Source organism: Eleutherodactylus coqui, chromosome 1 (genome assembly GCF_035609145.1).
Source record: "Eleutherodactylus coqui strain aEleCoq1 chromosome 1, aEleCoq1.hap1, whole genome shotgun sequence".
Taxonomy (NCBI): Eukaryota; Metazoa; Chordata; class Amphibia; order Anura; family Eleutherodactylidae; genus Eleutherodactylus; species Eleutherodactylus coqui.
In genome coordinates this window covers 96566816-96589932 of record NC_089837.1, presented here as the reverse complement: position 1 = coordinate 96589932, position 23117 = coordinate 96566816, and the positions used below count along the sequence as shown (strand labels likewise).

At 42.7% G+C, this 23117-nt stretch overlaps 1 protein-coding gene across 1 annotated transcript in view; it reads left to right on the top strand.

The window, feature by feature from the left end:
• The window catches only part of RASA2 (RAS p21 protein activator 2), a 110303-nt gene that overhangs the window by 52831 nt on the left and 34355 nt on the right, over positions 1 to 23117 (top strand). The window contains exons 7-14 of the mRNA XM_066598149.1: positions 1887 to 1959; positions 2184 to 2260; positions 6309 to 6410; positions 8525 to 8681; positions 12285 to 12433; positions 12519 to 12633; positions 14352 to 14426; positions 22140 to 22263. Of these exons, the coding sequence (XP_066454246.1) occupies positions 1887 to 1959; positions 2184 to 2260; positions 6309 to 6410; positions 8525 to 8681; positions 12285 to 12433; positions 12519 to 12633; positions 14352 to 14426; positions 22140 to 22263 (872 nt within the window). The remainder of the gene's footprint in view (positions 1 to 1886; positions 1960 to 2183; positions 2261 to 6308; positions 6411 to 8524; positions 8682 to 12284; positions 12434 to 12518; positions 12634 to 14351; positions 14427 to 22139; positions 22264 to 23117) is intronic.

The window sequence follows — 23117 nt, the reverse complement described above, 5'->3', positions numbered from 1 at the left end:
GTGTGTCTGTGATTAGGAAATGTATCATTTAACCCTTTCCACTCCAATTTCCCTGCCACCCGCATTCTCTTCAGCTATTACTTATTTTGGTCAAGAAAGTGCATTGTGGATTCACTGTAATTATTTAACAGAAACACATAAAAATGAGCCATAATATTAGTCATAATATTAGAAATTACAAATAAAAATTAAACGTGAGTTATGAGTGTTTTCACATCGGGAAGATGATTTGTGGTGATTATATATATATATATATATATATATATATATATATATATATATATATATATATATATATATATATATATATATAATATATATTGATATAACATTCATTTATATAATGAGACTCCATCTGTAATTTCTCTAATGATGGATAAATATGATTAAAGAAATTACAAATAGTCTGATTATGTTACTTAAACAAAAAAATGGAGTATGCAGGACAGCTCTCCAATGTCAGAAGCTGGTCTGCATATGTATGTTCATGTGGGCTAGTGAGCATTGGACCCACACGAACGTTACCCAGGATAGGGAACGCCATGTGAAACAACCACTGATTTAGCACCTCTTCCTCCCTATCTTCTATAAAGGCAGATGACCAAGGACCTACCTGAGCGGGGACATCGCCCCGATAGGGGGCGGCCCAGCGGTCTTCGGGTCTGGGCCTTTGCTGCGCCTAGGAATTCGCGTACACATGCCACCACCGACAGGGAGAACTGGACAGCATAAGAAAACAGAGCCCAAATCGCACAATACAGCTGCCAATACACAAACTTTAGTAGCAGATGTTAATGCTATAAATGCCAGGTATTTGACATTTTGGCCAAGATACAGAAGCTAGCGGACCACAACATGGCTCCTGGCAATACCGCTAGTCCCTACACTAACCAGGAGTCCAGCGACCTAACCAAACAAAACCACATTGCAGCCATCACATATAGAACCTGCTCACACAACACAGAGAGAATAAGAAGAGAGAAAGCTGAACACACCCACACCTAGAAAGACAGCTTTATGTGTACTGACCTAGGGGTGATTGGCTGACTGATGACACACACACACAGCCAGCACAATCCCCCACACCTGAGCAAGAAAGCTCCAGAGAACCTGCAGTATAACAGATCTCACGAGACAGATGTAACAATAGCACTGCAGAGCTGCGTTGTCCTGCATAGTGTAATATATACATATAATATACATATGCAGAACAGCCTACGACATTGGGGAGCTGTCCTGCCTAGTGTTAGAAATGTGTGGGACTATTCCCAAAATTAGAGCTATGCAGGGAAATCTGAATGTCGGACAAGGTCCAACACTGGATTGGAATGGGTTAAAGTAATCCTCCAGCCCCAGTCCAAAATTTTGTTCAGGGACCTGATATGGAGAATTATATTACGTAGTCCCATCTTTTTCTCCATTTTAGCCACTGATCCAATGAGGCCACTGCAATTCGTAGACTAAACAAAGCACACTGAGCCTCAGGATTCATTGGTAGTCTAAGATTACACAATGCTCTGATTGACCTGTACTGCACATGTAAACACTGCTGGCCAATCAGGATACAGTGTGCACTGTCTAACTAACAATGTATATTGCGTAGTGAAGAGAGCGATACTGCCATATTGGACCTATGAGGAGAGGTCCCAGTTAAAGGCGGATTGTATCAAAACTGGGAAAAAGATGACGACAGGTAATATAACGCCTGCCGTCTCATCCTTGGGCAATTTTTGCATTGGGACTAGAGGGATACTTTAATAATATATATGGAGCATAAAGAAAAGGCTAAATTGTACAGGTCTTGTAGAAGTTTCCTTGGTATAGATTGTTTATGAAGAATATTTAATTTGTATCTTGAGGTCTTACGCCTTGTCTTCCTGTTGCAGAAATGACCAAAAGAAAACCAAAGTGAAGAAGAAAACAAGCAATCCTCAGTTTAATGAGAAATTCTACTTTGAGGTGAATAAAGATGTGTTTTTATCGTCGGTTCGTGATGTGTATGAAGAGTCGTTGTCTTTATGGTATTTGACTCGTTTTCTTTATAATATTTGACTTGTTGCTAATAGTTGGTATCCTACAAAAATATTCCTTATGGAGAAAACCTTTCTCTCTCTTATTTTTCCTCTTCACAAGGACTGTGCTTGTTCTCTCTTATACACTTTTTACCGCATTGTTTCTTGTAGGTGACGAGGTCGAGCAGCTACACTAAGAAGTCCCAGTTTCAAGTAGAAGAGGAAGATATTGAAAAACTTGAAGTAAGGTTTGTACGCCACATTTTCTTTACTCTTACACCAAATCTGAATTGACCTACTGTTTTCATGAAGTGGTAAGAATGACATTAACTTTTTTTCCGTGGGAGTAAGTACGATTATAGTGATAACAAATTTTTTATTTTTTTTTTACCTACTTTTTTAAAAGGTAAACTTTTTTTTTTTAATTTTAGTTTTCTGTCGCCTTATTCTAAACCCCATACCTTTTTTTTTTTTTAATTGTCTATCAAGGGGCTGTGTGAAGATATCTTTTTTTTCTTGTTTTCCTTTTCTACAAACCAGTAGTTTGTTTGTACCATTTTGGGGTATTTTTAAAAGCACATTAATGAAAAGTGACCAAAAAGTTTTTAAGAGGTGGCGTGACAAAGAAGAATTTTTACACAATGCCAGATTTTAGTTTGTTTATTAAAAAAAAAAAAAAAAAAAAAAAATTCACTGGCTGCGATAATTAATGCAATATTTTAATAGTTTGCACTTTTATGGACAAAGCAATGCTAATTTATGTTTTTGTTTTTTTTTTACTGTAAAATGTTTAAATGGGTTACATCCTTTTTTTGTTTTTTTTTTGTTTTCTTAAATGAAAGCTTTATATTTTTCAACTGTATAGCTGAATGACGGGGCAGAAGTTCAAGAGGCTTTTTCTACAGAATGGGCTGATTATCGCCTATACTGTATACTAAAAGGAACAAATGACAGTTACACTTTACACAGTTACAGATTGTCATGTTTTGGAGGTCCAATCATATGATTTTGTAGCGATTTCCTCATCTAAATGCTGGATTCTTACAATCAATCTTTTTGTCCTTATTACAGTCAAGTCTTGGGATGGTAAGCAGCATGTGTCTGCAGTTTTCTTGCGTGTCTCTATGTTAATTGCTGTTGGATTTATACTTTTGCATTATATTTAAAGAGATACTTCACTTAGGAAATTAAAGTGTAAAAGAGGCATTATGGGTGACTGTCGTAACTTTTAGACGTGGGACCCACCAGGGCAAGTGGGTGAGAATCGCTCACTTATTGTAATCGCTTATGCCCCTTTTACACGAGCTGATTCTTGTTTAAACGAACGCACAAGTGAGGGACCGCACCGCTAACTCCTTTTTAATCGTTTATGCAGCATAAATGATGGACAATGAGCTGAATGCTGATCGCTCAGTGTAAATAGCAGCCGTTCAGTATTGAACGGCCGCTATGTTATGTCAATGGAGAGGGTCGGGGGAGCGAAAGGAGAGAAATCTCCTGCAGCCTCCCTGCTGAGAGCCAGCAATTTTAGCTTTCGTGCAGCAGCACAAGAGCAAGTATGTGCGGGCACGAGTGTCGGGCATCGCCCATCCCGTCTAAATGGAGCTTAAAGGAGTTGTCCGCCAGATGAAGTAAATTTTTTTTTTTGGAGATACAACCTGCAAATACAAGCGAATAAAATACACACTAAACCCCCATTTAAGTAGCCCTTTCCGCTTACCTGAACTAGCTTTTTATCTTCTTTGTAAAAATTCTCTTCAAAGATGGCGCCGGGGGTCTTCTTCTATGGTGCACCGCGGGACTTCTCCCATGGTGCACCATTGTATATGCTCCGACGTGCGCGCTCCCGATGGTGTGTTCTTGGCTCTTCTTCCAGCAGCAGCGGCAGTCATATTAGCACTTTCTGCTTAGGTTAAGCAGCGCTGCTGATTAGAGCCACCTGATTGGCTCTTCGGCACCATGTGACTACACAGCGTGCACCAATCAGGTGGCTCTAATCAGCAGCGCTGCTTAACCTAAGCAGAAAGTGCTAATATGCCAGCGGCAGGCAGACACTCACTCCACTGGTATCTGAAACCAGGAAGTGAGTGTACTGCGCATGCGCCGACCGGCGGCGCGCGTCTCCTGCAATGATTAGGGAAAGAGCGCGGTCCCGGCGGAAGAACGAAGGACTGCGCATGCGCGGAGGGGAAGAGACGCGTTCCCGCGCCGACGAGAGCTGCTGCCGGCCCGACAAGAAATCCAGACGATTTCTTGTCGTAACCTGGGACGACCGAGTGGGGCAACACGGGGGGGCACTACTAAAGGTAAGTGAATAACTTCTTTTTGCAACATTTTCCATGCACAATGTACATTACAAAGTGCATGGAAATGTGCAAACAGAAGTAATGAGATATGATGTTTATGGCCGGACAACCCCTTTAAGTTGGCTGAAACTGCAAGACAAACAAAAAGTGAATGAAAGAAAAACTAAAAGTGACTTTAAAGTGCACGATGGCTCACATTTAGACAAAACGATTATCACACACTTCCGTTCATTTGAGCGACAATCATTACGTGTAAATGGGCCTTTAGTTTTTAGCTCCGCTACATGCTAAGTGCCTGTCGGCCCGTTTAAATTGACAGTCGATGATCTATGAATGACTGCCTGTTTACTGTGAATGGAGGCAGTTTGCCTCCAGAGATCTCCGGCGTGCTCCGCCTCCAGAGAGCCATTATGTTTCCTGTTTGAAAGCACAAGAGTGATGATCACTGGGACCGCTGTCAGGCACTTAAGTGCGCAATGGTCGTCCCATGTAAAAGTACCCTGAATTGAGCTTATAATCTAGTTGCAGCAAAGGGCCTATTTGTTCCCTACTGCAGGTTCCAAGTAACTGCTCAGTACAGGTAATGCATGCGGTTTTAGCATGCTCTTTGACATTTTGTCTTTTTAGTGTACTCCTGCCAAGCACCGCTTCGTATACATATATCCTCACACTAGATCATCACTTCCCAGATCCCATGTTCATGTTTGCTGGGTTATTCGAGTACTCTGCAGTTAAATGATAGGACTGTTTTGACGGAATATTACTGCTAGTTGGTTGTCTGTGTAGAAACTGCTTTGTAACCTGATCATAGGCGCCTGACAAGCTCCACTTCTTCTATTGAGCAACTTTTGTGAGGGATGCGTGGGTGCAAGTCACATGCAGCCTTTGTTTTATATGCTAATTTACACCAAAGGAGATCCTAGCAGTAGATTGCTTTGCTTCATTAGCAATATCTTGCAAGTGCACTATTTCCTGTGTGCATTACTCATCCTTTTATTCTTTGTATTGTCATTTTTTAAAAATTTTTGGGAGGCCTACATTATGGTGGGATTTTCCCGATTCTGCCCTATTTACAGAGAGCTTTGCGTTTTTAAAAGTAATTAAATCTACGCAGATAACGGTTTGCTTGTAGTGAAATATTATAACCAATTTATGTCTATAGTTTGTGTGTGTCTTAATGAAGGACTGTCAGGTGCACATCAAGTTACATCCTGGTCCAAAAACCCTACAGAAGAGTAATGAAATTGAACATCTGAATATCGCGAAGAAGTGATGGCCATGTTAGGGTGGTTTCACATCTGCGCTCGACGTTCCGCTTTCCTGCTCCGTTTGGGGAGCAGGAAAAGGGAATCCTCGCAGCTGAACCGTTTCGTATCTGGACTGAATTAAACAGCGCCGGATGGACCTATTGACTATAATAGAGGTCCGTCCACTTTCTGCCCGGCTGTTGAACGAAATAGAAAAACTCTGCATGTAGCACCCTTTCTTCCGGTATTTTGTGCCGGATCTGTGACAGATCCTCCAGCTGGCCATAGCTCCGCTTATGTATCATGGGCTTCTGCCAGCTATCTCCATCTGGATGTGGGTGATGAATCTTGATCACCACGTTCTCTTAGAGATATATGTATCACCCATGAGCTCCTGACTGTGTTGCTAATGAATAGTCCTTCATGATGTACCCTGTTACAAATATTTCCCCAAGTGCTCATATTAAGGACCGCAGCTTGAAAAGGTGTCCCATGTTTTTTTTACATGGATTTAGACAGGAAATCTGTCCATAGGCTCAGTATATATTCTGTCCAACTAGATGGGCAAGCTTATGCAAACCAGTAATCCAGCACCTTTTTCTGCTGCTACGTTCTTTGAGATCTCCGCTTGGGGGAGTACTTGGGCTACGTGAGTTTTTAACATCGTTTCGAACCCTAATAGATCTCTAACGTTCCTTTTTTGAGGTTTTGTCTTTATTGTATTGTACCCATTACTTTTTCAGAGTTGACCTGTGGAACAATGGAAATCTTGCTCAGGATGTGTTTCTTGGAGAGCTAAGAATTCCAGTGAAAGTATTAAGAAATGACTCGTCCCACCAGGCATGGTAAATGTCTCCTACCACACAATGTATGATAAATCTCTGCTTGGTACCTTGTCCCACTACAGCCCTTTTAAGTAAAAGTCATTTTACGCAGCGCAACAGTTGATCCGTGTCAAAGATAGAATGATCAGCCGATTAACGAGTGAATGCTTCACTCCTCTCTACTTTCTGCAGCCACCATAATGTCACCTCAATCGGGGACATATGGCCACTGCAACCAATCACCAATTCGTTTTAGGCCATGATTAGCTGCAGTGGTCGCATGTCCCTGTCTTGGGTCGCCATTACTTCTGCTGCAAGAAGTGTAGAGTGACAAGGGATTGGCAGAATGGGGGTAGCGGGGGATTGTGCGAGGTTTATATGACTTCTTTTGTGCCTTGTGAGCTATTTTTTTAAGAATAAAAAACACTCTGTCCAAATAATCCCATTCAGAAGCGGAGATGCATTGAACAAAAAGTTTTAGGAAACACCGAAGCGGATGTGTGTTAATTACTGGATTTCTAAAAAAAACCTTTTTGCACTGATCACAGAAGACCTAAGTGAAATTAAATACTAACCTCGTAATCAGACTACATAGCTGTAAAAAAAACAAAACACTATAGAGGGAATGCATAATAGAAATGTTTAGAGACGGACAGGCACTAGATAGAATCAGCCGGGCTGTTTGCATTTTCTTTTTCCTCTCCCATACTTGCCTCTGTTCGCCCGGATGAGCTCTTCTTAGGTCCAGCTGTCGGTGTTCTCAAATGGGTGTCAACGAAGTCCAACCCATTGAGTGTGAGTAGTGTGGATCAATCTGATGGCAGCCATTGAGTGTGAACAGTGAGGGGTTGCCAAGTTGACCCATTGAGAGACCTAAGAAGAGCATGTAAAGGCAAACAGAGGCAAGCCTGGGGAAAAAAGATTGCAGCCATTGCAGCAGCACTATGCAGCCATCTCCACCAAGTCAATCCAGTGACAGGTCTTCTTTAACCCTTTCCAATCCACTGCCTGACATCTTTCTACATTCTGATTGAAGCTTGTACAGCTCCAATGTCAAAAAACATCCGTCAGGGTATTCTTACCGTCTATTGCCAGCCACTTTCTGGCGCACACACACTGGCTTTAGTCAGCAGATGGCACCGTTGTATAACCGCAAAAAGAGAAAGCCTTTTAGAAAACCCTGAATCCAGAATTGGATTGGAAAGGGTTAAGAGTTGGAATCAACAGTGTTTATAAAGACAGATGCAAGAAATGTTCCAATAAATTAATTATAAGACATTTAAGTACCTCAGATCACCTAAAATTGGGATGTGTAGCTGTGCCCAGCTAAATGCTCTTTTCCAAACAATTGTAATAATAAATGGCCAGTGTGCGTACTGGAGAAGATCAGTCCTAAAAGTAGTCAAATTGTTGCTTATGATCGATGATGCCATGAAAAAATAAAATTGCCTTTATCGGCTGCACAATAGGTTAATGTAGATGGTTAAAGTAGTGACCCTTCTGTCTGGAGCACGGCCTTCAGAAAAACAATCCCCGGGTACAAGTGTCATTTCCCATGGGAAGATTTCCCCCCCCCCCCCCCCAATGTTCCTCAGATTTTCAGCCATGATTTTTCAAACTACCAATCGTTAATTCTCTGCGTAAATAATTGTATGGAATGAAGAGCTCTGTATCTTCACGTAAGGGTAAAGAGTGCTGGAGTATTCTTCTAATCTCCCATATTCGGACTATTAAGATATTGGGTAGATGAGAGCGAGCACGCTCGTTTAAGGCTGATGCTCGAGACTCCTCCTCTCCATCCCCTCTCCGCCCCTCTGCACTTTTTGCAATGAGAGGAGGCAGAACAGGGGCGGGGCTAAGTTCTGGGAATTAGCTCCGCCCCTGTCTTGCCTCTCCTCATTGAAAATAGTGCAGGGGGGTGGAGAGGGTGCGGGAGCTCAGAGCACTGCTCCTGGCTCTTCCAGCCTCCTCCCCCTGCAGAGAGAGACGCCGTATATCGGCTGGGCGTGAAAACCCAGCTGATATACGGTCGTGTGAATGCACCCTCTCTAGTATTGGGGTGTTCAATCTACAATCCTAGATTTTAAAAAGTCTTCCCTCACAACTTTTTGCTGCTTTTTGCTTTTCTCCTTCAGGTATCTGCTCCAACCAAAAGACAATGGAAGCAAATCCTCAAAGTATGATGATCTGGGGTCGCTGAGGCTAAGCATCTGTTATACAGAAGACTATGTGCTGCCTTCAGAATACTATGTTTCACTTAAAACTCTGATGATGAAATCGCCTGATATTCAGGTAGAGATATTGTGGTCTTATGGGTAATAAAGTCTTCTTTCAAAATGCTTCACAATGCTGAAGTTTTGCAAAGAATTTTGTTATTAACTTGCAACAAAACTGCTGCATGAGGCCTCCCTCACACAGGCCTCCCTCACACAGGCCTCCCTCACACAGGCCTCCCTCACACAGGCCTCCCTCACACAGGCCTCCCTCACACAGGCCTCCCTCACACAGGGCGTTTTCAGCAGCGTTTTCAGCCCTGTGCTAAACGCTGTACAACACTCCCATTCATTTCAATGGGGCTGCTCACACAGGGCTGAAAACGCTGCGTTTTGAAAGCGCTGCATGTTCTATTCTTGGACGTTTTCGGCTGAGTCTCCCATTGAAATGAATGGGCAGCCTCTTCAGCTGAGCTGAAAAGGCAGCTAAAAAGGCAGCGTTTTGCAAACGCCCTGTGTGAGGGAGGCCTAAGGATACGGTTCTGTTCACACTACCCTCATGGCTTCGTTTCATAATGAAACCCTGCCAACAATTTTAAAATACATCCTGACGGACTCTGACTTTTTTTTTATTGGATCCATCTGAATGCCATTGGTTAGCCAGTCAAATGCTAGACAGACAGACGGGCAGCGGGACTTGAGTCTTGGTGTTTGAAGAAAAGAATACCACCAGTTTTTTACGTGTTTGTTCATATAAACCTTTAACCCCTTGAGTGGCACGCCCGGAAAAGTTCCGTGACGAGCTCCACTGCTCATAGCAACATAGCCCGGAAGATTTCCGGGCTATGTATCACTATGGGAGCTGCAGAGCACAATGCCACAAGCTGTGACACTGTGCTCTGCCTGCACAGTCCCACAGAGAACAAAGCAAGGGCTTTGAAAAACCAGCAGAAGATATTACCGGCATATCGGCAATGTCCTGCTTTGTTTACAGGTTGCCATAGAGACCATCGGCTTGTCAGAAGCAAGCCGATGGTCTCTGTGGCAGGGAGAGCTTGGTGCTTGGCTGTCAGAGGACAGCTAGGTACTAGCTTTTACAGCAGAGATCAGAGAAAACCTCCGATCTCTGCTGTGTTAACCCTTTACATGCTGCAGTCTATGTGACTGCAGCATGTAAAGGGCTGTCACTGCAGCATGTAAAGGGCTGTCACCATCGGACCCCTGGAATGTGATCAGGGGTCCTGATGGGTCCCTGTGGAAGTCCCCTAAAGGGACAAAAAAAATAAAAAAAATTTTAAAAATTAAAAAAAAAAAAGTTAAAAAATTATTAAAAAAATAAAAAAAACACTTGTCTCCCTTTACTTTGTAAAAAATCAAAAATACAATCACACATGTGGTATCCATGTGCGTCGTAATGACCCAGAGAAGAAAGTTAATACATTATTTAACCCCTTAATGACATGGCCCCTTTTTTCTTTTTTCCCCATTTCTTTTTTTCCTCCCCCCTGTTTAAAAAATCACAACTTGTCCCGCAAAAAACAAGCCCTTATATGGCCATGTCAATGGAAAAATGAAAAAGTTATGGCTCTTGAGACGCAACTGCAAAACTAGTTGAAATTCAATGATTAGACCATTTTAAAAAACCTGCCCTGGTGGGCACGACAGGGTGGTAGGAAACCTGCCACTCAAGGGGTTAAGGGAACTTCCTTATAAATGTATTCTTGGCATATGGGACACCACATGTAATGGTCTTTATAATGGGTTACACAATAATGACAGTCACCATGTAAATCATTGTGCCTTATGACTATGCTTACCGATAAGTGCATCACTGGAAGTGTTGACGTCGGGGAAAAAACAGAGCCGTTTTTCAATAACATGATTTCATGTTAATTAACCCCTTAATGCAACATGACGTAAAGGACTATTACCGCTTAGAATCATTTAAATTGCCATATTCTCATGGGAATTTGACCGATAATCGTCCGGTGTAAATGCATGCTGCGACTGAACGAGCGTTATTCAGTTCCTGAATGCAGTAAACTGAATGGTGCACCGTTCAGAAGTTTATACTGCTGTTTACACTGAACGACTGTCTGCTTACAGTGAATGGAGGTGGCCGGGGGGAGAACGCTCCCTGGCTGCCCCGCTTTCATGCCAGCAGCGTTTTCAGTGATGCCTGCGATACTCCCTCCTGTGTAAGAGGATAAAGGCACCTTAGTGAACAACACTGCAATGCAAAAGAATGCTTAGAAAACAATAAGATAATAAAAAAGCCTTATCTGCCCTACAATAAAAAAAAAGGTTGCATTATTTTGAGTATGCGAAAAGGGAGAACGCGCTTCCACTTTGACGTTATCGGTCCTCCACACTGATGGTTTGCCACTGGTGTTCTGGCCTGCCATGGCCTATGATTGCTAATGTATCATAGCTATCATAGCTTTTATGGTTCAAGTCCCGAGTATGGACATAAATAATGTAAAAAAGAAAGTTTAAAAGAAAACAACAAACTTTTGTTGTGCACTTTCCTGTTTGTATATATAAAAAAAAAAATGTTAAAAATCCCCCCCATATTTTTGGTATCATCATTGTATTCCTAATGACTTGTACAATAAAATGAGCACACTATTTATCCTGCACTGCAAAACTGCCCCCCCTAACCTTAAAATACGGAGTCAAAATGCTTATTTTGTTCATTTTGCCACCCCCAACCCCCTGAACAAACTCAATAAGTGATTTAAAAATGCCTTATGTACCCTAAAATAGTACCAATAAAAACTACAGTTCGTCACGCAAAAAACAAGCCCTCCATGGAAAAATAAAGTTATGGGACTTCCAATGCTATGGTGTTTACAAAAAAAAAAGATTTTCTATTGTGCTATGGTGAAAAACCTAAAAAAATTATAATTTTGGAATTGTTGTAATTGTACCCGCCCATGGGGAAAAATGGTCACGTCATTTATGCTGCACTATTAACGCGGTTAATGGCAGAATTGATGTGTTTCTCTTCCTGTCCTCCAGAAACAATAAAAGTTTTACAATACATTATATGAACCCAAAAATGGGATCAATAAAAACTACAGTTTGCCAGACCAAAAGCAAGCACTCATATGGCCATTTCAATGGGGGAAAAAAGCTATGGCTTTTGAAAGGGGAAATGAAGATCCCGAAAAAATCATTGTGTGCTTATGGCCGAAATAGGCCATGTTCTTAAGGGGTTAAAATATCATATACAGAATGACTCTTTTAAAAAGTGTGTTTCCCCCCCCCTTCGTGTGATAATGGTAGTCCTCATGGTCATGTGAAGTGGAGAGATGCTATATGACATGTATTTGTGAGTTTTTAAACCTGCCACAAGAATCTCTGTCATCCATCCATGAGCAATCTTTCATGTGACCAGAAGGGGGAGTATGGTTCTTACACTGCAACTTCATTGAGAAATAATGGGGAAGATGTAGAAATAGCTCAGGTTTGCTTATGTGTCATGTCATCTACTGACATGAGTCAGACAGCAAATATCACATCCAAATTAATAAGCTGTTCCTTGGGGGTGAAGGGGGGCACGGGTGAACTGTAGTCAGATACTACTTCTATGCTGTAGTGCATTATATAATGTGCTAGTTCCAAAAATGATAAACCGATCATTTGAATTCTTCTCGGCTTCATCTGCTTTCTCTTGCAGCCCATCACTGCCTCAGCTGCCTTGATCTTGGGAGAGACTTGTAGAGACAAGAATGACGCCATCCTCCCTCTAGTCCGGCTCCTTCTTCATCATCAGAAACTAGTTCCGTTTGTGACAACTATTGCGCAGCTCGACCTGAACGACACTCAGTGCGTGCTCATGTAGATAGGCATTAAGATTACTCTCCAGTGCTGCCTGCTGTGGTAATCATCCAGTTAATGCTTTGCTTTGTAGAGAAGCCAATACCATCTTCCGGGGGAACTCTTTGGCCACTCGTTGTATGGATGAGACCATGAAGATTGTTGGAAACCATTATCTGAAAGTAACTTTGAAGAATGTTATAGATGAGGTAATAGAGAGTTCATACATTTACCGTTATCTGTATGTCCGCCTTCGCTACATGAGTGTAAAACTTTTATTAAAGTGACATCCCATTTTCGGACAAAATTCTCTCCCGGAACTGGAAGGGGGTATATATTGCCTGCAGTTGTTACTTTTTTCTGTCCATTTGATCCACCTCTTCCTGGCCCTGATTTTTGCCATCCTAGATGGCCGATACAGCCTTCGGACTACCTAGTCCCCACAGTGCATTGGTATAGCTATTCTCTTATTGGTCAGAGCTGCACATGTGATCAGCACTGGCCAATCTGAGTAGTGCACAGTGGGCATTAAGTAGTTAGAAAATTGCTGTAGCCATCATTGACAACTGAAAATTGAGCCAGCAGAATAGAGGAGCCGTAGGGAAGTACAACTGTAGGTAATATATTCCCTGCTTCATCCTGTTCTGGGACAGAACTTTGTCCCCAAAGTGGAGGGTCACTTTACTGTATTCCCAGAATTATCAAGGTTTCAAACCTCTTAATATTATTTAAAATGATGAAAAATCTAAATGATTTAAACTGATCCTCAAACTAAAGAGTATATTCAGTTTAGACTTTTGCATGTGTTGAGAACAATCCTTCTTTCCCCAATGTTTCAGCACATTGAATGTGACACTTTTTGCATAACCCTCACCCACTGTCTATGATGATCATAGTGTAGAACGAGGTTCAGAAGTTACGTTTAAAAGCAGTGCTTCTCACTTTTATACTTTTAGCAAAGCTTTGAGTATTCCAAGTGCATGGCTAGCATTGGTGCGTACGATGTCGTGGTGTATTTCAGTAGTCGACAAGCTAAGCAATTAAGGGTCTTTTCACACCAACCGATAAATCGTTCATATTCCTGCATGCAGCATCAAGCTGAACTATTCTTTCAGTGTAAATGCATGCACTGACTGACTGGCGAATGAGAACTCATTTGCTTCTTTTTTGTCATTCAGTTTCTGCATGCAGAAAATTCAACGACAGATTGGCCCGTGTAAACAGGCAGTTGTTCACTTAGGACCAACTGCCTGTTTATTGTGAATGGAGGTAGGTGGGCCGGAATAATCCCCGGCCCGCTCCGCCTCCACTTACTAGTGATAATTCCTGTGTAAAAGCAGAGGAACTATTATCGCTTGGATGACCTATCGGGCATCTGCACCTGACAGATCACACTGTGTAAAGGGCCATTTAGACACAGCAATTATCGCTCAAAAGCCATCTTTTAAGCGATATTCATTTCGTGTAAATGTGCCCATCTTTCAGTTTTCTGCCAAGCAATGAATCTCAGTTCTGCTGGAAATCTCAGCTGTCAGCCCTGCCGGCGCAACAAAGAGAATTTGTTCAGAGAACAGCGGGTGGTCCCTCTGAAAAAATTCAGCTCCTGGTGGCTCACATGCTACTAATAGGCATTAGTACCAATTAGTAGATTATGCAAAATGATCGCTCAAAAGCTATTTTTTTGAGCGATCATCTTTGTTTCTAAATGCACCTCAAGAGCAGCTAAGTAAACAAAACTGCCATGCAAAAGAATGCTTATAAAACAACAAGATAATAAAAAGCCTTATCTGCAATAAAAAGGGGGTTGCATCATTTTGAGTATGTAACAGTCCTTTTCTAATAAAGGGCTTCACTGCTTTTGTTAATTCTTTAGTTTTACAAGCAAGTACTGTTGCCATATGTCTTCTCACCTTTACTTGTATTCCAGATATGTGACTCCCCAAAGCCCTGTGAGATAGACCCCAACCGACTGAGGGAAGGTGACAATATCGACAATCACAAGGTATGTGTTCAGGTGTAGTTGCATGCTTGTTCATTTTATGTGGCCATAGGTATTCCAGTACATTTATTGATATTTATAATTTAGTATTTTCTTAGCGGGACAAGGAAGAGAATCAATGTAAAATGTAATAAAAATCTAATAGAAATGGTAAAAAATGTACGCATAAAAAAATTAATAAAATGTGGTTATTTCTTAAAAAAAAAAAAATAAAGAGTTTATTAAATAATTGTTACAAAACACATTGGGTAGCATTTAAAAAAAAATTCCACTCAATAAATATAATGATTTTATATGCACAAAAAATAATACTGCATAAAAAACACTTCAAAACAACAACAAAAAGTGGAATGGAAAAACCAAAATGAACTGCCCTTTAAGGGGCTTCTCAAGATTAAAGGGGTTGTCTCGCGAAAGCAAGTGGGGTTAAGTACTTCTGTATGGCCATATTAATGCACTTTGTAATATACATCGTGCATTAAATATGAGCCATACAGAAGTTATTCACTTACCTGCTCCGTTGCTAGCGTCCCCGTCTCCATGGTGCCGTCTAATTTCGGTGTCGTCTTGCTTTTTTAGACGCGCTTGCGCAGATGGATCTTCTCCCTTCGGCTTGGCTCGGAAGCATCTGCGTTTTGGCTCCGCCCCCTTGTATGCGTCATCGCGTAGCTCCGCCCCCGTCACGTGTCGATTCCAGCCAATCAGGAGGCTGGAACCAGCACGCGTGACGGGGCGGAGCTACGCGATGACGCGTACAAGGGGGCGGAGCCAAAACGCAGATGCTTCCGAGCCAAGCCGAAGGGAGAAGATCCATCTGCACAAGCGCGTCTAAAAAAGCAAGAAGACACCGAAGTTAGACGGAGCCTTGGCGACGGGGACGCTAGCAACGGAGCAGGTAAGTGAATAACTTCTGTATGGCTCATATTTAATGCACGATGTATATTACAAAGTGCATTAATATGGCCATACAGAAGTGTATAACCCCACTTGCTGCCGCGAGACAACCCCTTTAAGCCTGTTGGGTTATTCAGCCACATAAGTTATTAACTAATTTTGTAAGCCTGACCATATCCTACAGGTTTTACAGTTAGAAAAGGTTGATCATTTTTAATTCTACTCCCCTAATTTACCATTTAAATGAAGTGAAGCGTGATTTTATGTAACTTTAACCCCTTAGTGACGAAGCCTGTTTGCGCCTTAGTGACGGAGCCAAATTTTGGAAATCTGACATGCGTCGTTCAACGTGGCATAACTCCGTAAAGGCTTTACATATCCCAGTGATTCTGACATTGTTTTTTCGCCACATGTTGTACTTCATTTAGATTGTAAAAAGAGACTGATATAATTTGTGTATATTTATTAAAAGTACCAATATTGGAAAAATTTTGAAAAAATTGTCATTTTTTCACATTTTCAACCGTAATATCTCAAATATGTCCAAACATACTGTACAAATTTTTGATAAGATATGTATTTCCATCTGTTTACTTTATTCTGAATGCACACTTGAAAAACTTTTGTGTTTTTTTTAACCATTTAGAGGACGTACAAATTTAACATTACTTTTCAGCATTTTGAGGAGCACTTTGTTTTCCTGCACCAAGCCAAGTTTGCAGAGGCTCATAAGTGTCAGAATAATAGATACACCCACAAATGACCCCATTTTAAAAACTACACCCCTTAGTGTATTCACTGAGGTGTATCATGAGTATTTTGACCCCACCAGTTCTTTTCAGGAATTAGTTCAATTTAGGGGACAAAAAATAAAATTTCATATTTTTGCAAATATGTCATTTTAAAGACATATTTTTTTCCTATAGAGCCCATGAAAATGAGGATTTACACACCAAAATGGATACCCCCGTTTCTCCCGTGTTCAGAAACATACCCATTGTGGCCCTAATCTTATGTCTGGATGCATAACGGGAGCCAAAATGAAAGGAGTAGTCGGTGTCTTTCAGAACATAAATTTTGCTTGAAGGCGTTTTAGGCCCATAGCACTTTTGTAGAGCTCTTGAGTGGCCAAAACCAAAGAGAACCCCCACAAGTGACCCCATTTTGAAAACTAGACCCCTTAACGAATTTACCTAGGGGTGTACTGACCATTTTGACCCCACAGTTTTTGAATGAATTCAAGCCAAGCAAAAGGAAAAAATTGTGATTTTCATTTTTTTGTCAATTCTGTCATTTTAAAAACAGCCTTTTTTGTACAGCACACGCATGAATGAAGCCTTTCATCCCAAAATGGATACCCCTGTTTCTCCCGTGTTCAGAGACATACCCATTGTGGCCCTAATCTTATGTCTGGATGCACAATGGGGCACAAAACGAAAGGAGTAGTCGGTGGCTTTAAGAACATAGATTTTCCTTGAAGGAGTTTTAGGCCCATAGCACTTTTGTAGAGCTCTTGAGCGGCCAAAATCAAAGAGAACCCCCACAAGTGACCCCATTTTGAAAACTAGACCCCTTAATGAATTTATCTAGGGGTGTACTGCCCATTTTGAGCCCACAGTTTTTGAATGAATTGAAGAAAAGCAAAAGGAAAAAATTGTGATTTTCGTTTTTTTGGCAATTCTGTCGTTTTAAAAACTGCTTTTTTGGTACAGCACACACATGAATGAAGACTTGCACCCCAAAGTGGATACCCCTGTTTGTCCCGTGTTCAGAGACATACCCATTGTGGCCCTAATCTTTTGTCTGGATGCACAACGGGGCGCAAAATGAAAGGAGTAGTCGGTGGCTTTCAGAACAGAAATTTAGCATGAAGGTGATTTAGACCCCATTGCCCACTTGTAGAGCCCTTGATCGGCCAAAACGACAGAGAACCCCCACAAATGACCCCATTTTGAAAACTAGACCCCCTAACGAATTTATCTAGGGGTGTACTGTGTATTTTTACCCTACAATTTTTGAATAAATCTAAGCAAAGCAGTAGGAAAAAAATTACAATTTTCATTTTTTTGGCAGTTGTATCAATTTAAAAACTGTTTTTTTTGTACAGCACACATAGGGATGAAGACTTTCACCCCAAAATGGATACCCCTGTTTGTCCCGTGTTCAGAACCATACCCCTTGTGGCCCTAATCTACTTAATGGACGCATGGCTAGGCCTATAATGGAAGGAGCACCCGTTGGATTTTAGGGTACAGCGGAATAAATTCCAGGCTCCATTGCCCACTTGTAGAGCCATTGAGCGTCCAAAACTATAAAGACCCCCACAAATATCCCCATTTTAAAAACTAGACCCCTTAACGAATTCATCTAGGGGTGTACTGCGTATTTTGACCACACAGTATTTGAATAAATTTCAGCAAAGCAGAAGAAAAAAATTACAATTTTCATTTTTTTGGCAATTTTGTCAATTTAAAAACTTTTTTTTTTGTACAGTTTACATAGGAATGAAGACTTTCACCCCCAAATGGATCCCCCCGTTTGTCCCGTGTTCAAAAACATACCCATTGTGGCCCTAATCTACTTACAGGAAACGTGGCAAGGCCTGTAATGGAGGGAACACCCGTTGGATTGCAGGGCATAACTGAATAAATTCCAGGCCCCATTGCTCATTTGTACGGAATAAAAATTGACTCCCTAAAATCCCCCCCCCCCCCCCTCCACGCCCTTTTCGGCGTTCCCCAAATCTTAGATAAAAGTAATAATGTGAACTGTGTAGTATTTCCAAAGACGGGTAATTATGGAGGCTGGTTGGGATGGGTACATGGGGCAATAAAACCATGTATCCCCCCTCCTCTCATGCTTTTTGGGGGTCATTTTTTGACCTCAGTGGCGGGGATGGGGTGTAAAAAGTGGTGCTCTGTGAGTCTCCGTAAGCTTGATGAGGTGCGGCGGTCTCACACAGAAGGCGCTCAACAAGCTGCTCCTGGAACTGCAGGAAGGCGAGCGTTCCCGGGGCTTCTTGTAAATTGCGTATTACAGGTAGCGGTCTGAATAACGCCGGGCTCACACGGCCGTAGGTGGATCCCGGCTGTGAGCCCGGCTGTGACCCTGCGTACGGCCGCGTAATGTACTGCGCATAACTGCGTACTTACACGGGCGGTCATGCGCAGTACACTTTTTTTTGTTGTTGTTTGTATTTCCCGCACCGTCGCTTAGCGATGACGCGGGTACCCGCAGCCCGTATACAACGTAGTTGCGTATGGGCTGCGGGTATATCCATGACCATGGAGCACAATGGGCTCTATGTTGCGGATATCCGCGGTAAAATAGAACCTGCTGCGTTCTTTTTTCTGCGAGTGGATTACGCAATTCCAACCCGCTAATGTGAGCGGAATTGTGTAATCCAATGCGATTGATCTGCGTATTACCGCTAATCAAACGCATGCGGAATCCGTAATTCCTATCCGGTCATGTGAGACCGGCCTAAGGTAGATCGCTACCTTTTTTTCACGTGACCGGGGACTGCTCAACGAGGCCATCCGTCACTGCTCCAGGCTCTCGGTGACCGTTGGTCGCCGAGAGCAAGGAGATATTAAGTTTCCTGTGCTCCCCGACTCCTGCACATGTGTCCGGTGTTTTGCCAGCGGTCGCATGCGCAGAATACGGGAAAGTTCACGGAAGAAGATTGCGTCGGGGTGCAAATACGGAGGCCTCCGGTAAAAAAATTTCTCTCCTCTCACCGATCGCATCGGTGAGGGGAGATGAAGCTTCACCTTTTTTTAACTTTTACGTGATCGCCATTATTCTTTGGATAACAGCGAACACGTGACGAGGAACCGCTCACCGCGGCCCCCCGTGAAATCTCCAGGCTCTCGGCTAAGTTTTGTAGCCAGGAGCAGGGAGATTTTAAAAAACCACGGCTTTTGCGCATGCGCCTGCCACATTGGTGACGGGCGCGTGCGCAGAAGCTGGGTTGAGGTCCGCGGATAAATCCGCAGGCCTTAGGTACGTCATTTCATCCTCCCTCACGGATATGATCCGTGGGGGGAGATGAAACGCAAGCTTTTTTTAACTTTTTAAAACTTTTTTTTTACTTTTTGCACTTTTTTTTTTTACCTTTTACCCCTTTTTTTTATTTTTATTTTTTTACTTTTTGCACTTTTTTTTTACTTTACATGATCACTGTCATCCATTGGATGACAGTGATCATGTCCCTGGTGACATCCCTCTGCTCTTGGCTACACATGGCAGCCAGGAGCAGAGCAATTTTGAATTTCCCGGGGCTCGAGACCCTCTGTGCACGCGCCCGATGTCAATCATCGGGCGCGCATGCGCAGACGGGGATTTCGGGTCCCGGGACATCGGGACATCGCAGAGGACCGGGGGTGAGTATCTTCACCTCCCCTCATGGATCCGATCCATGAGGGGAGGTGAAACTTTACTTTTGTTTTACTTTTTAAACTTTTTCGCGATCACCGCTATCGCAATGGATAGCGGTGATCGCGGGCCCGGGGACCGCTCACAGTGGTCCCCGGTAACACCTCCTGGTTCCCGGCTACCTTCAGGAGCCGGGAGCCAGGAGATTTTAAATTTGCCGGGGACACCCGGGCTTCTGCGCGTGCGCGTGACGTCATCGTCAGGCGCGCATGCGCAGAAGGCCGCCGGCGGGTCCGGGAGGACCAGATCTCCGGGGGACACCGCCGACAAGCCGTGTGAGTATTTTCAGCTGCCGTGATGGATCCGATCCATCATAGCAGCTGAATTACTATTTTTTTACACTGTTTTATTTACTTTTTTGCGATCGGCGCTATTCATTTTATAGCGCCGATCGCAATGCCGGGGGGGACTGCCCGCATCCTGGGATGACAGCTCCATGCTGTCGGCTACCTGCGGGCACCGACAGCATGGAGCTGTCACGTCCTCAGGCCAGTGGGCATCAATCTAAAGAGGATGCATAAAACTACGTCCTCTAGGATTAAGGCCCACTTTCTGAGGACGTAGTTTCCCGATGGGGCCGTCGTTAAGGGGTTAAGCTTCATGTCGGACAGCAGAGGGCGATGTGCAGTTTGATTATAAAATCTCCTACTAGGATTAAGCTCTTATTTCTTACATTTATGTAGCAGTTTAATTGATTTACACCTTTTTATTGATGATCATCACTTATTCCACATTTTTTTTTCTAAATAGTGATTTTTATTAAAAAATTTTGTTTTAAATTCAAACTTTTAAAAAATTTGCAAAATACGGTATATGTGTAGAAACTGTCAATTCCATTTCATTAATTGCAGAAACTCCAATCCATTGCCCAACTAATCCCACCGTGTTCCTTCTGTTTCAGAGTCAGTTGAACATGTTCTACTATGAGTTAGGTATATACTGTCATTTGTCATCATACAGGGATTTGTTAGGGAGCTTTTAAATGGGATGACTGTCCGGCGCATAGCAGCCGTCCCAGCGATAATCTGTCCTGTGCCGTTACCAAGAGCAGTCATCGCTCAGTGGATGGAGGTGGGGTGGGCAGGAGATCGCTCCACCCGCCTGCCTGCATTCATTGTAAACGGGCAGATTGGCGTTTTGATTTTTATGCCTTTTTAAGATCCGAACAACAAACGAATTATCATTCCTTGTGTAAGCATTAAAATGAATTATTATCTTCAGATTCCTGCGATCCAGGGAGAATCTGAATGATAATCATTCAGCGTAGAAGGGCCTTTAGAGCATTTGTATGGAGTCTTCTACTACAGGGGTTGTTTCATTACTGACAAACTTGTTTAAACTTGGAGTGATCACATAATCCCAATACCCTTTGTGAACAGCGGATTTTGCTGGGAAAGTTCTCCTCATCCAATCATTTTCCTGGCAGCATCCACTACTAATGTGTTTTCCCAAAAAATAAGACACTGTCTTATATTAATTTTTGCCCCAAAGAAGGCAGTATGTCTTATTTTCGGGGGTGGTGTGGTGGGAGGTGGGTCTTAATACTTACCTAGCAGGTGCCGTCCCGGTCCCTCTCGCTGTTCTCCAGGTGCTCTAGCAGTTTTCCGTGTCATCCTCAGCGGTGACAGAGCACTCTCTTCCTGGTTACGTGGGATGAATACCCCACCCCCAGCAAGAGATTGCTGTGATTGGCTCAGGACTGTGGCCTCAGCCATTCACAGCCCCTTCCCCCCCCCTTCACACACACACACACACACACACACACATTGAAAATCAGGGTAGGGCTTATTATCAAGATGTGTCTTATTGTCGGAGCACATTATTTATACATATATTATTATTCAAATAAGTAGTCATATTCATGCAAGACAATTAGTTGCACCTCGAGCTGTTGAGTGCTGCCACTCGTTAACATCTCTATTTTCTGGCTTGTTAAAAGGGGCCTTAGCCTCTTTAGTGGCACGCCGGGAAAATCTCCGGGGCTCGCTGCACTGACCATGCAGTTAAACCCCAGAAGATTTCTGTGGACAGCTCTAGTGCTAAAATGCTCAGAGCACTGAGCTGTCATCTGAAATCTTCTGGGGTTTCTGTAACATCAGTGTATTCTACTAGGACATATGAGACTTCTGATGGGACAGTTCACCTTTAGGCTATGTTACCGATATGCCCATCTGGCCCATGTATGTTCTAGAATGCTCTTGTGTTGCAGAAAAAAACCTCCTCGGAAGTTTGGCTTGGAGCTCAACTGTGAGCCCTCGAGTCAGGGGTGGGCTGCATCGGGCTCTTCCCACTCGCGCCATCAAGGCTGACAGTTTCTCTCTCTGCTTGGTTCCCTTTTATGCATGCATGTGTGATTAATGTAGAACGCAATTTTTTTTTCTACAGGACAATCTAAGACATTACGTGGACAAGGTGTTCTCATGTATAGTGAAATCCAGCATGAGCTGCCCCACCGTGATGTGCGACCTGTTCTCCTCACTACGACACATGGCTGTTAGACATTTCCCTAGTAAGAATCCTCCCCCATTGACTTGTTATAACGAACTTTGCAAATGCAAGAGCAATGCTATTCTTTTCTTGACTCCTTCACCATAGTTCCATTTTTTTAGAAGAACTCCTCTTCAAATGTACAGAAGATGACATGTTTGTGTGTGTGTGTGTGTGTGTGTGTGTATGTAATGATAGTTAATCATCTATGGGTATCTACAGAAACGTAACTACTTCCTGCTCATTGAAAAGGATGTCTTATGAGTTCTGGACCTGCATGTGCCACTGCTTTGGGGCTCAGTTATAAATCATTGCTGGGTTGGGTCGTGGGAGGGTTTTTGGAGCGCATCTCATCCTGTTCAGTTGCTCAGATTCTCTGCTTTATCTTGTTTAGCTGCTTCTTGCTACTGAGCTATTAGAACAGAGGAGGCAGCTGAATGAAGAAGTTTTGCACAGTAACATTCAGTTTGTATATTGGCACTTCTCTCCCCCTGTTTTGCGTGCTTTTGCTCTCAATCACTTCGCACATCACCCACATGCTCTCCCTAGTTTTGCAGTTTTGTTCTTTTTTTTTTTTTTTCTTCCCTCCCCAGTGTGGCTTGTTACAAGTATACCTTCTCCCATAGAGACTGTAGATATCTGTAATACAGATGATCTCCGAGAGCCACGAGATACAAATTCCTCATGCATCATTGATTCCACTGGTTGCGACTGAGCCTTTTATGTAGTGTTCACATGCATATTGGTTCAGCTCACCAAAAAGGAGTAGGGGGACAGGTACACTTTGAGAACAAGACGACCTTCTTTGTTCCATTCCAGCCTTGTAGTGCAGTCATTTCATGCTTTATGTTAAAATACAGGTGTCTACTGTGACAG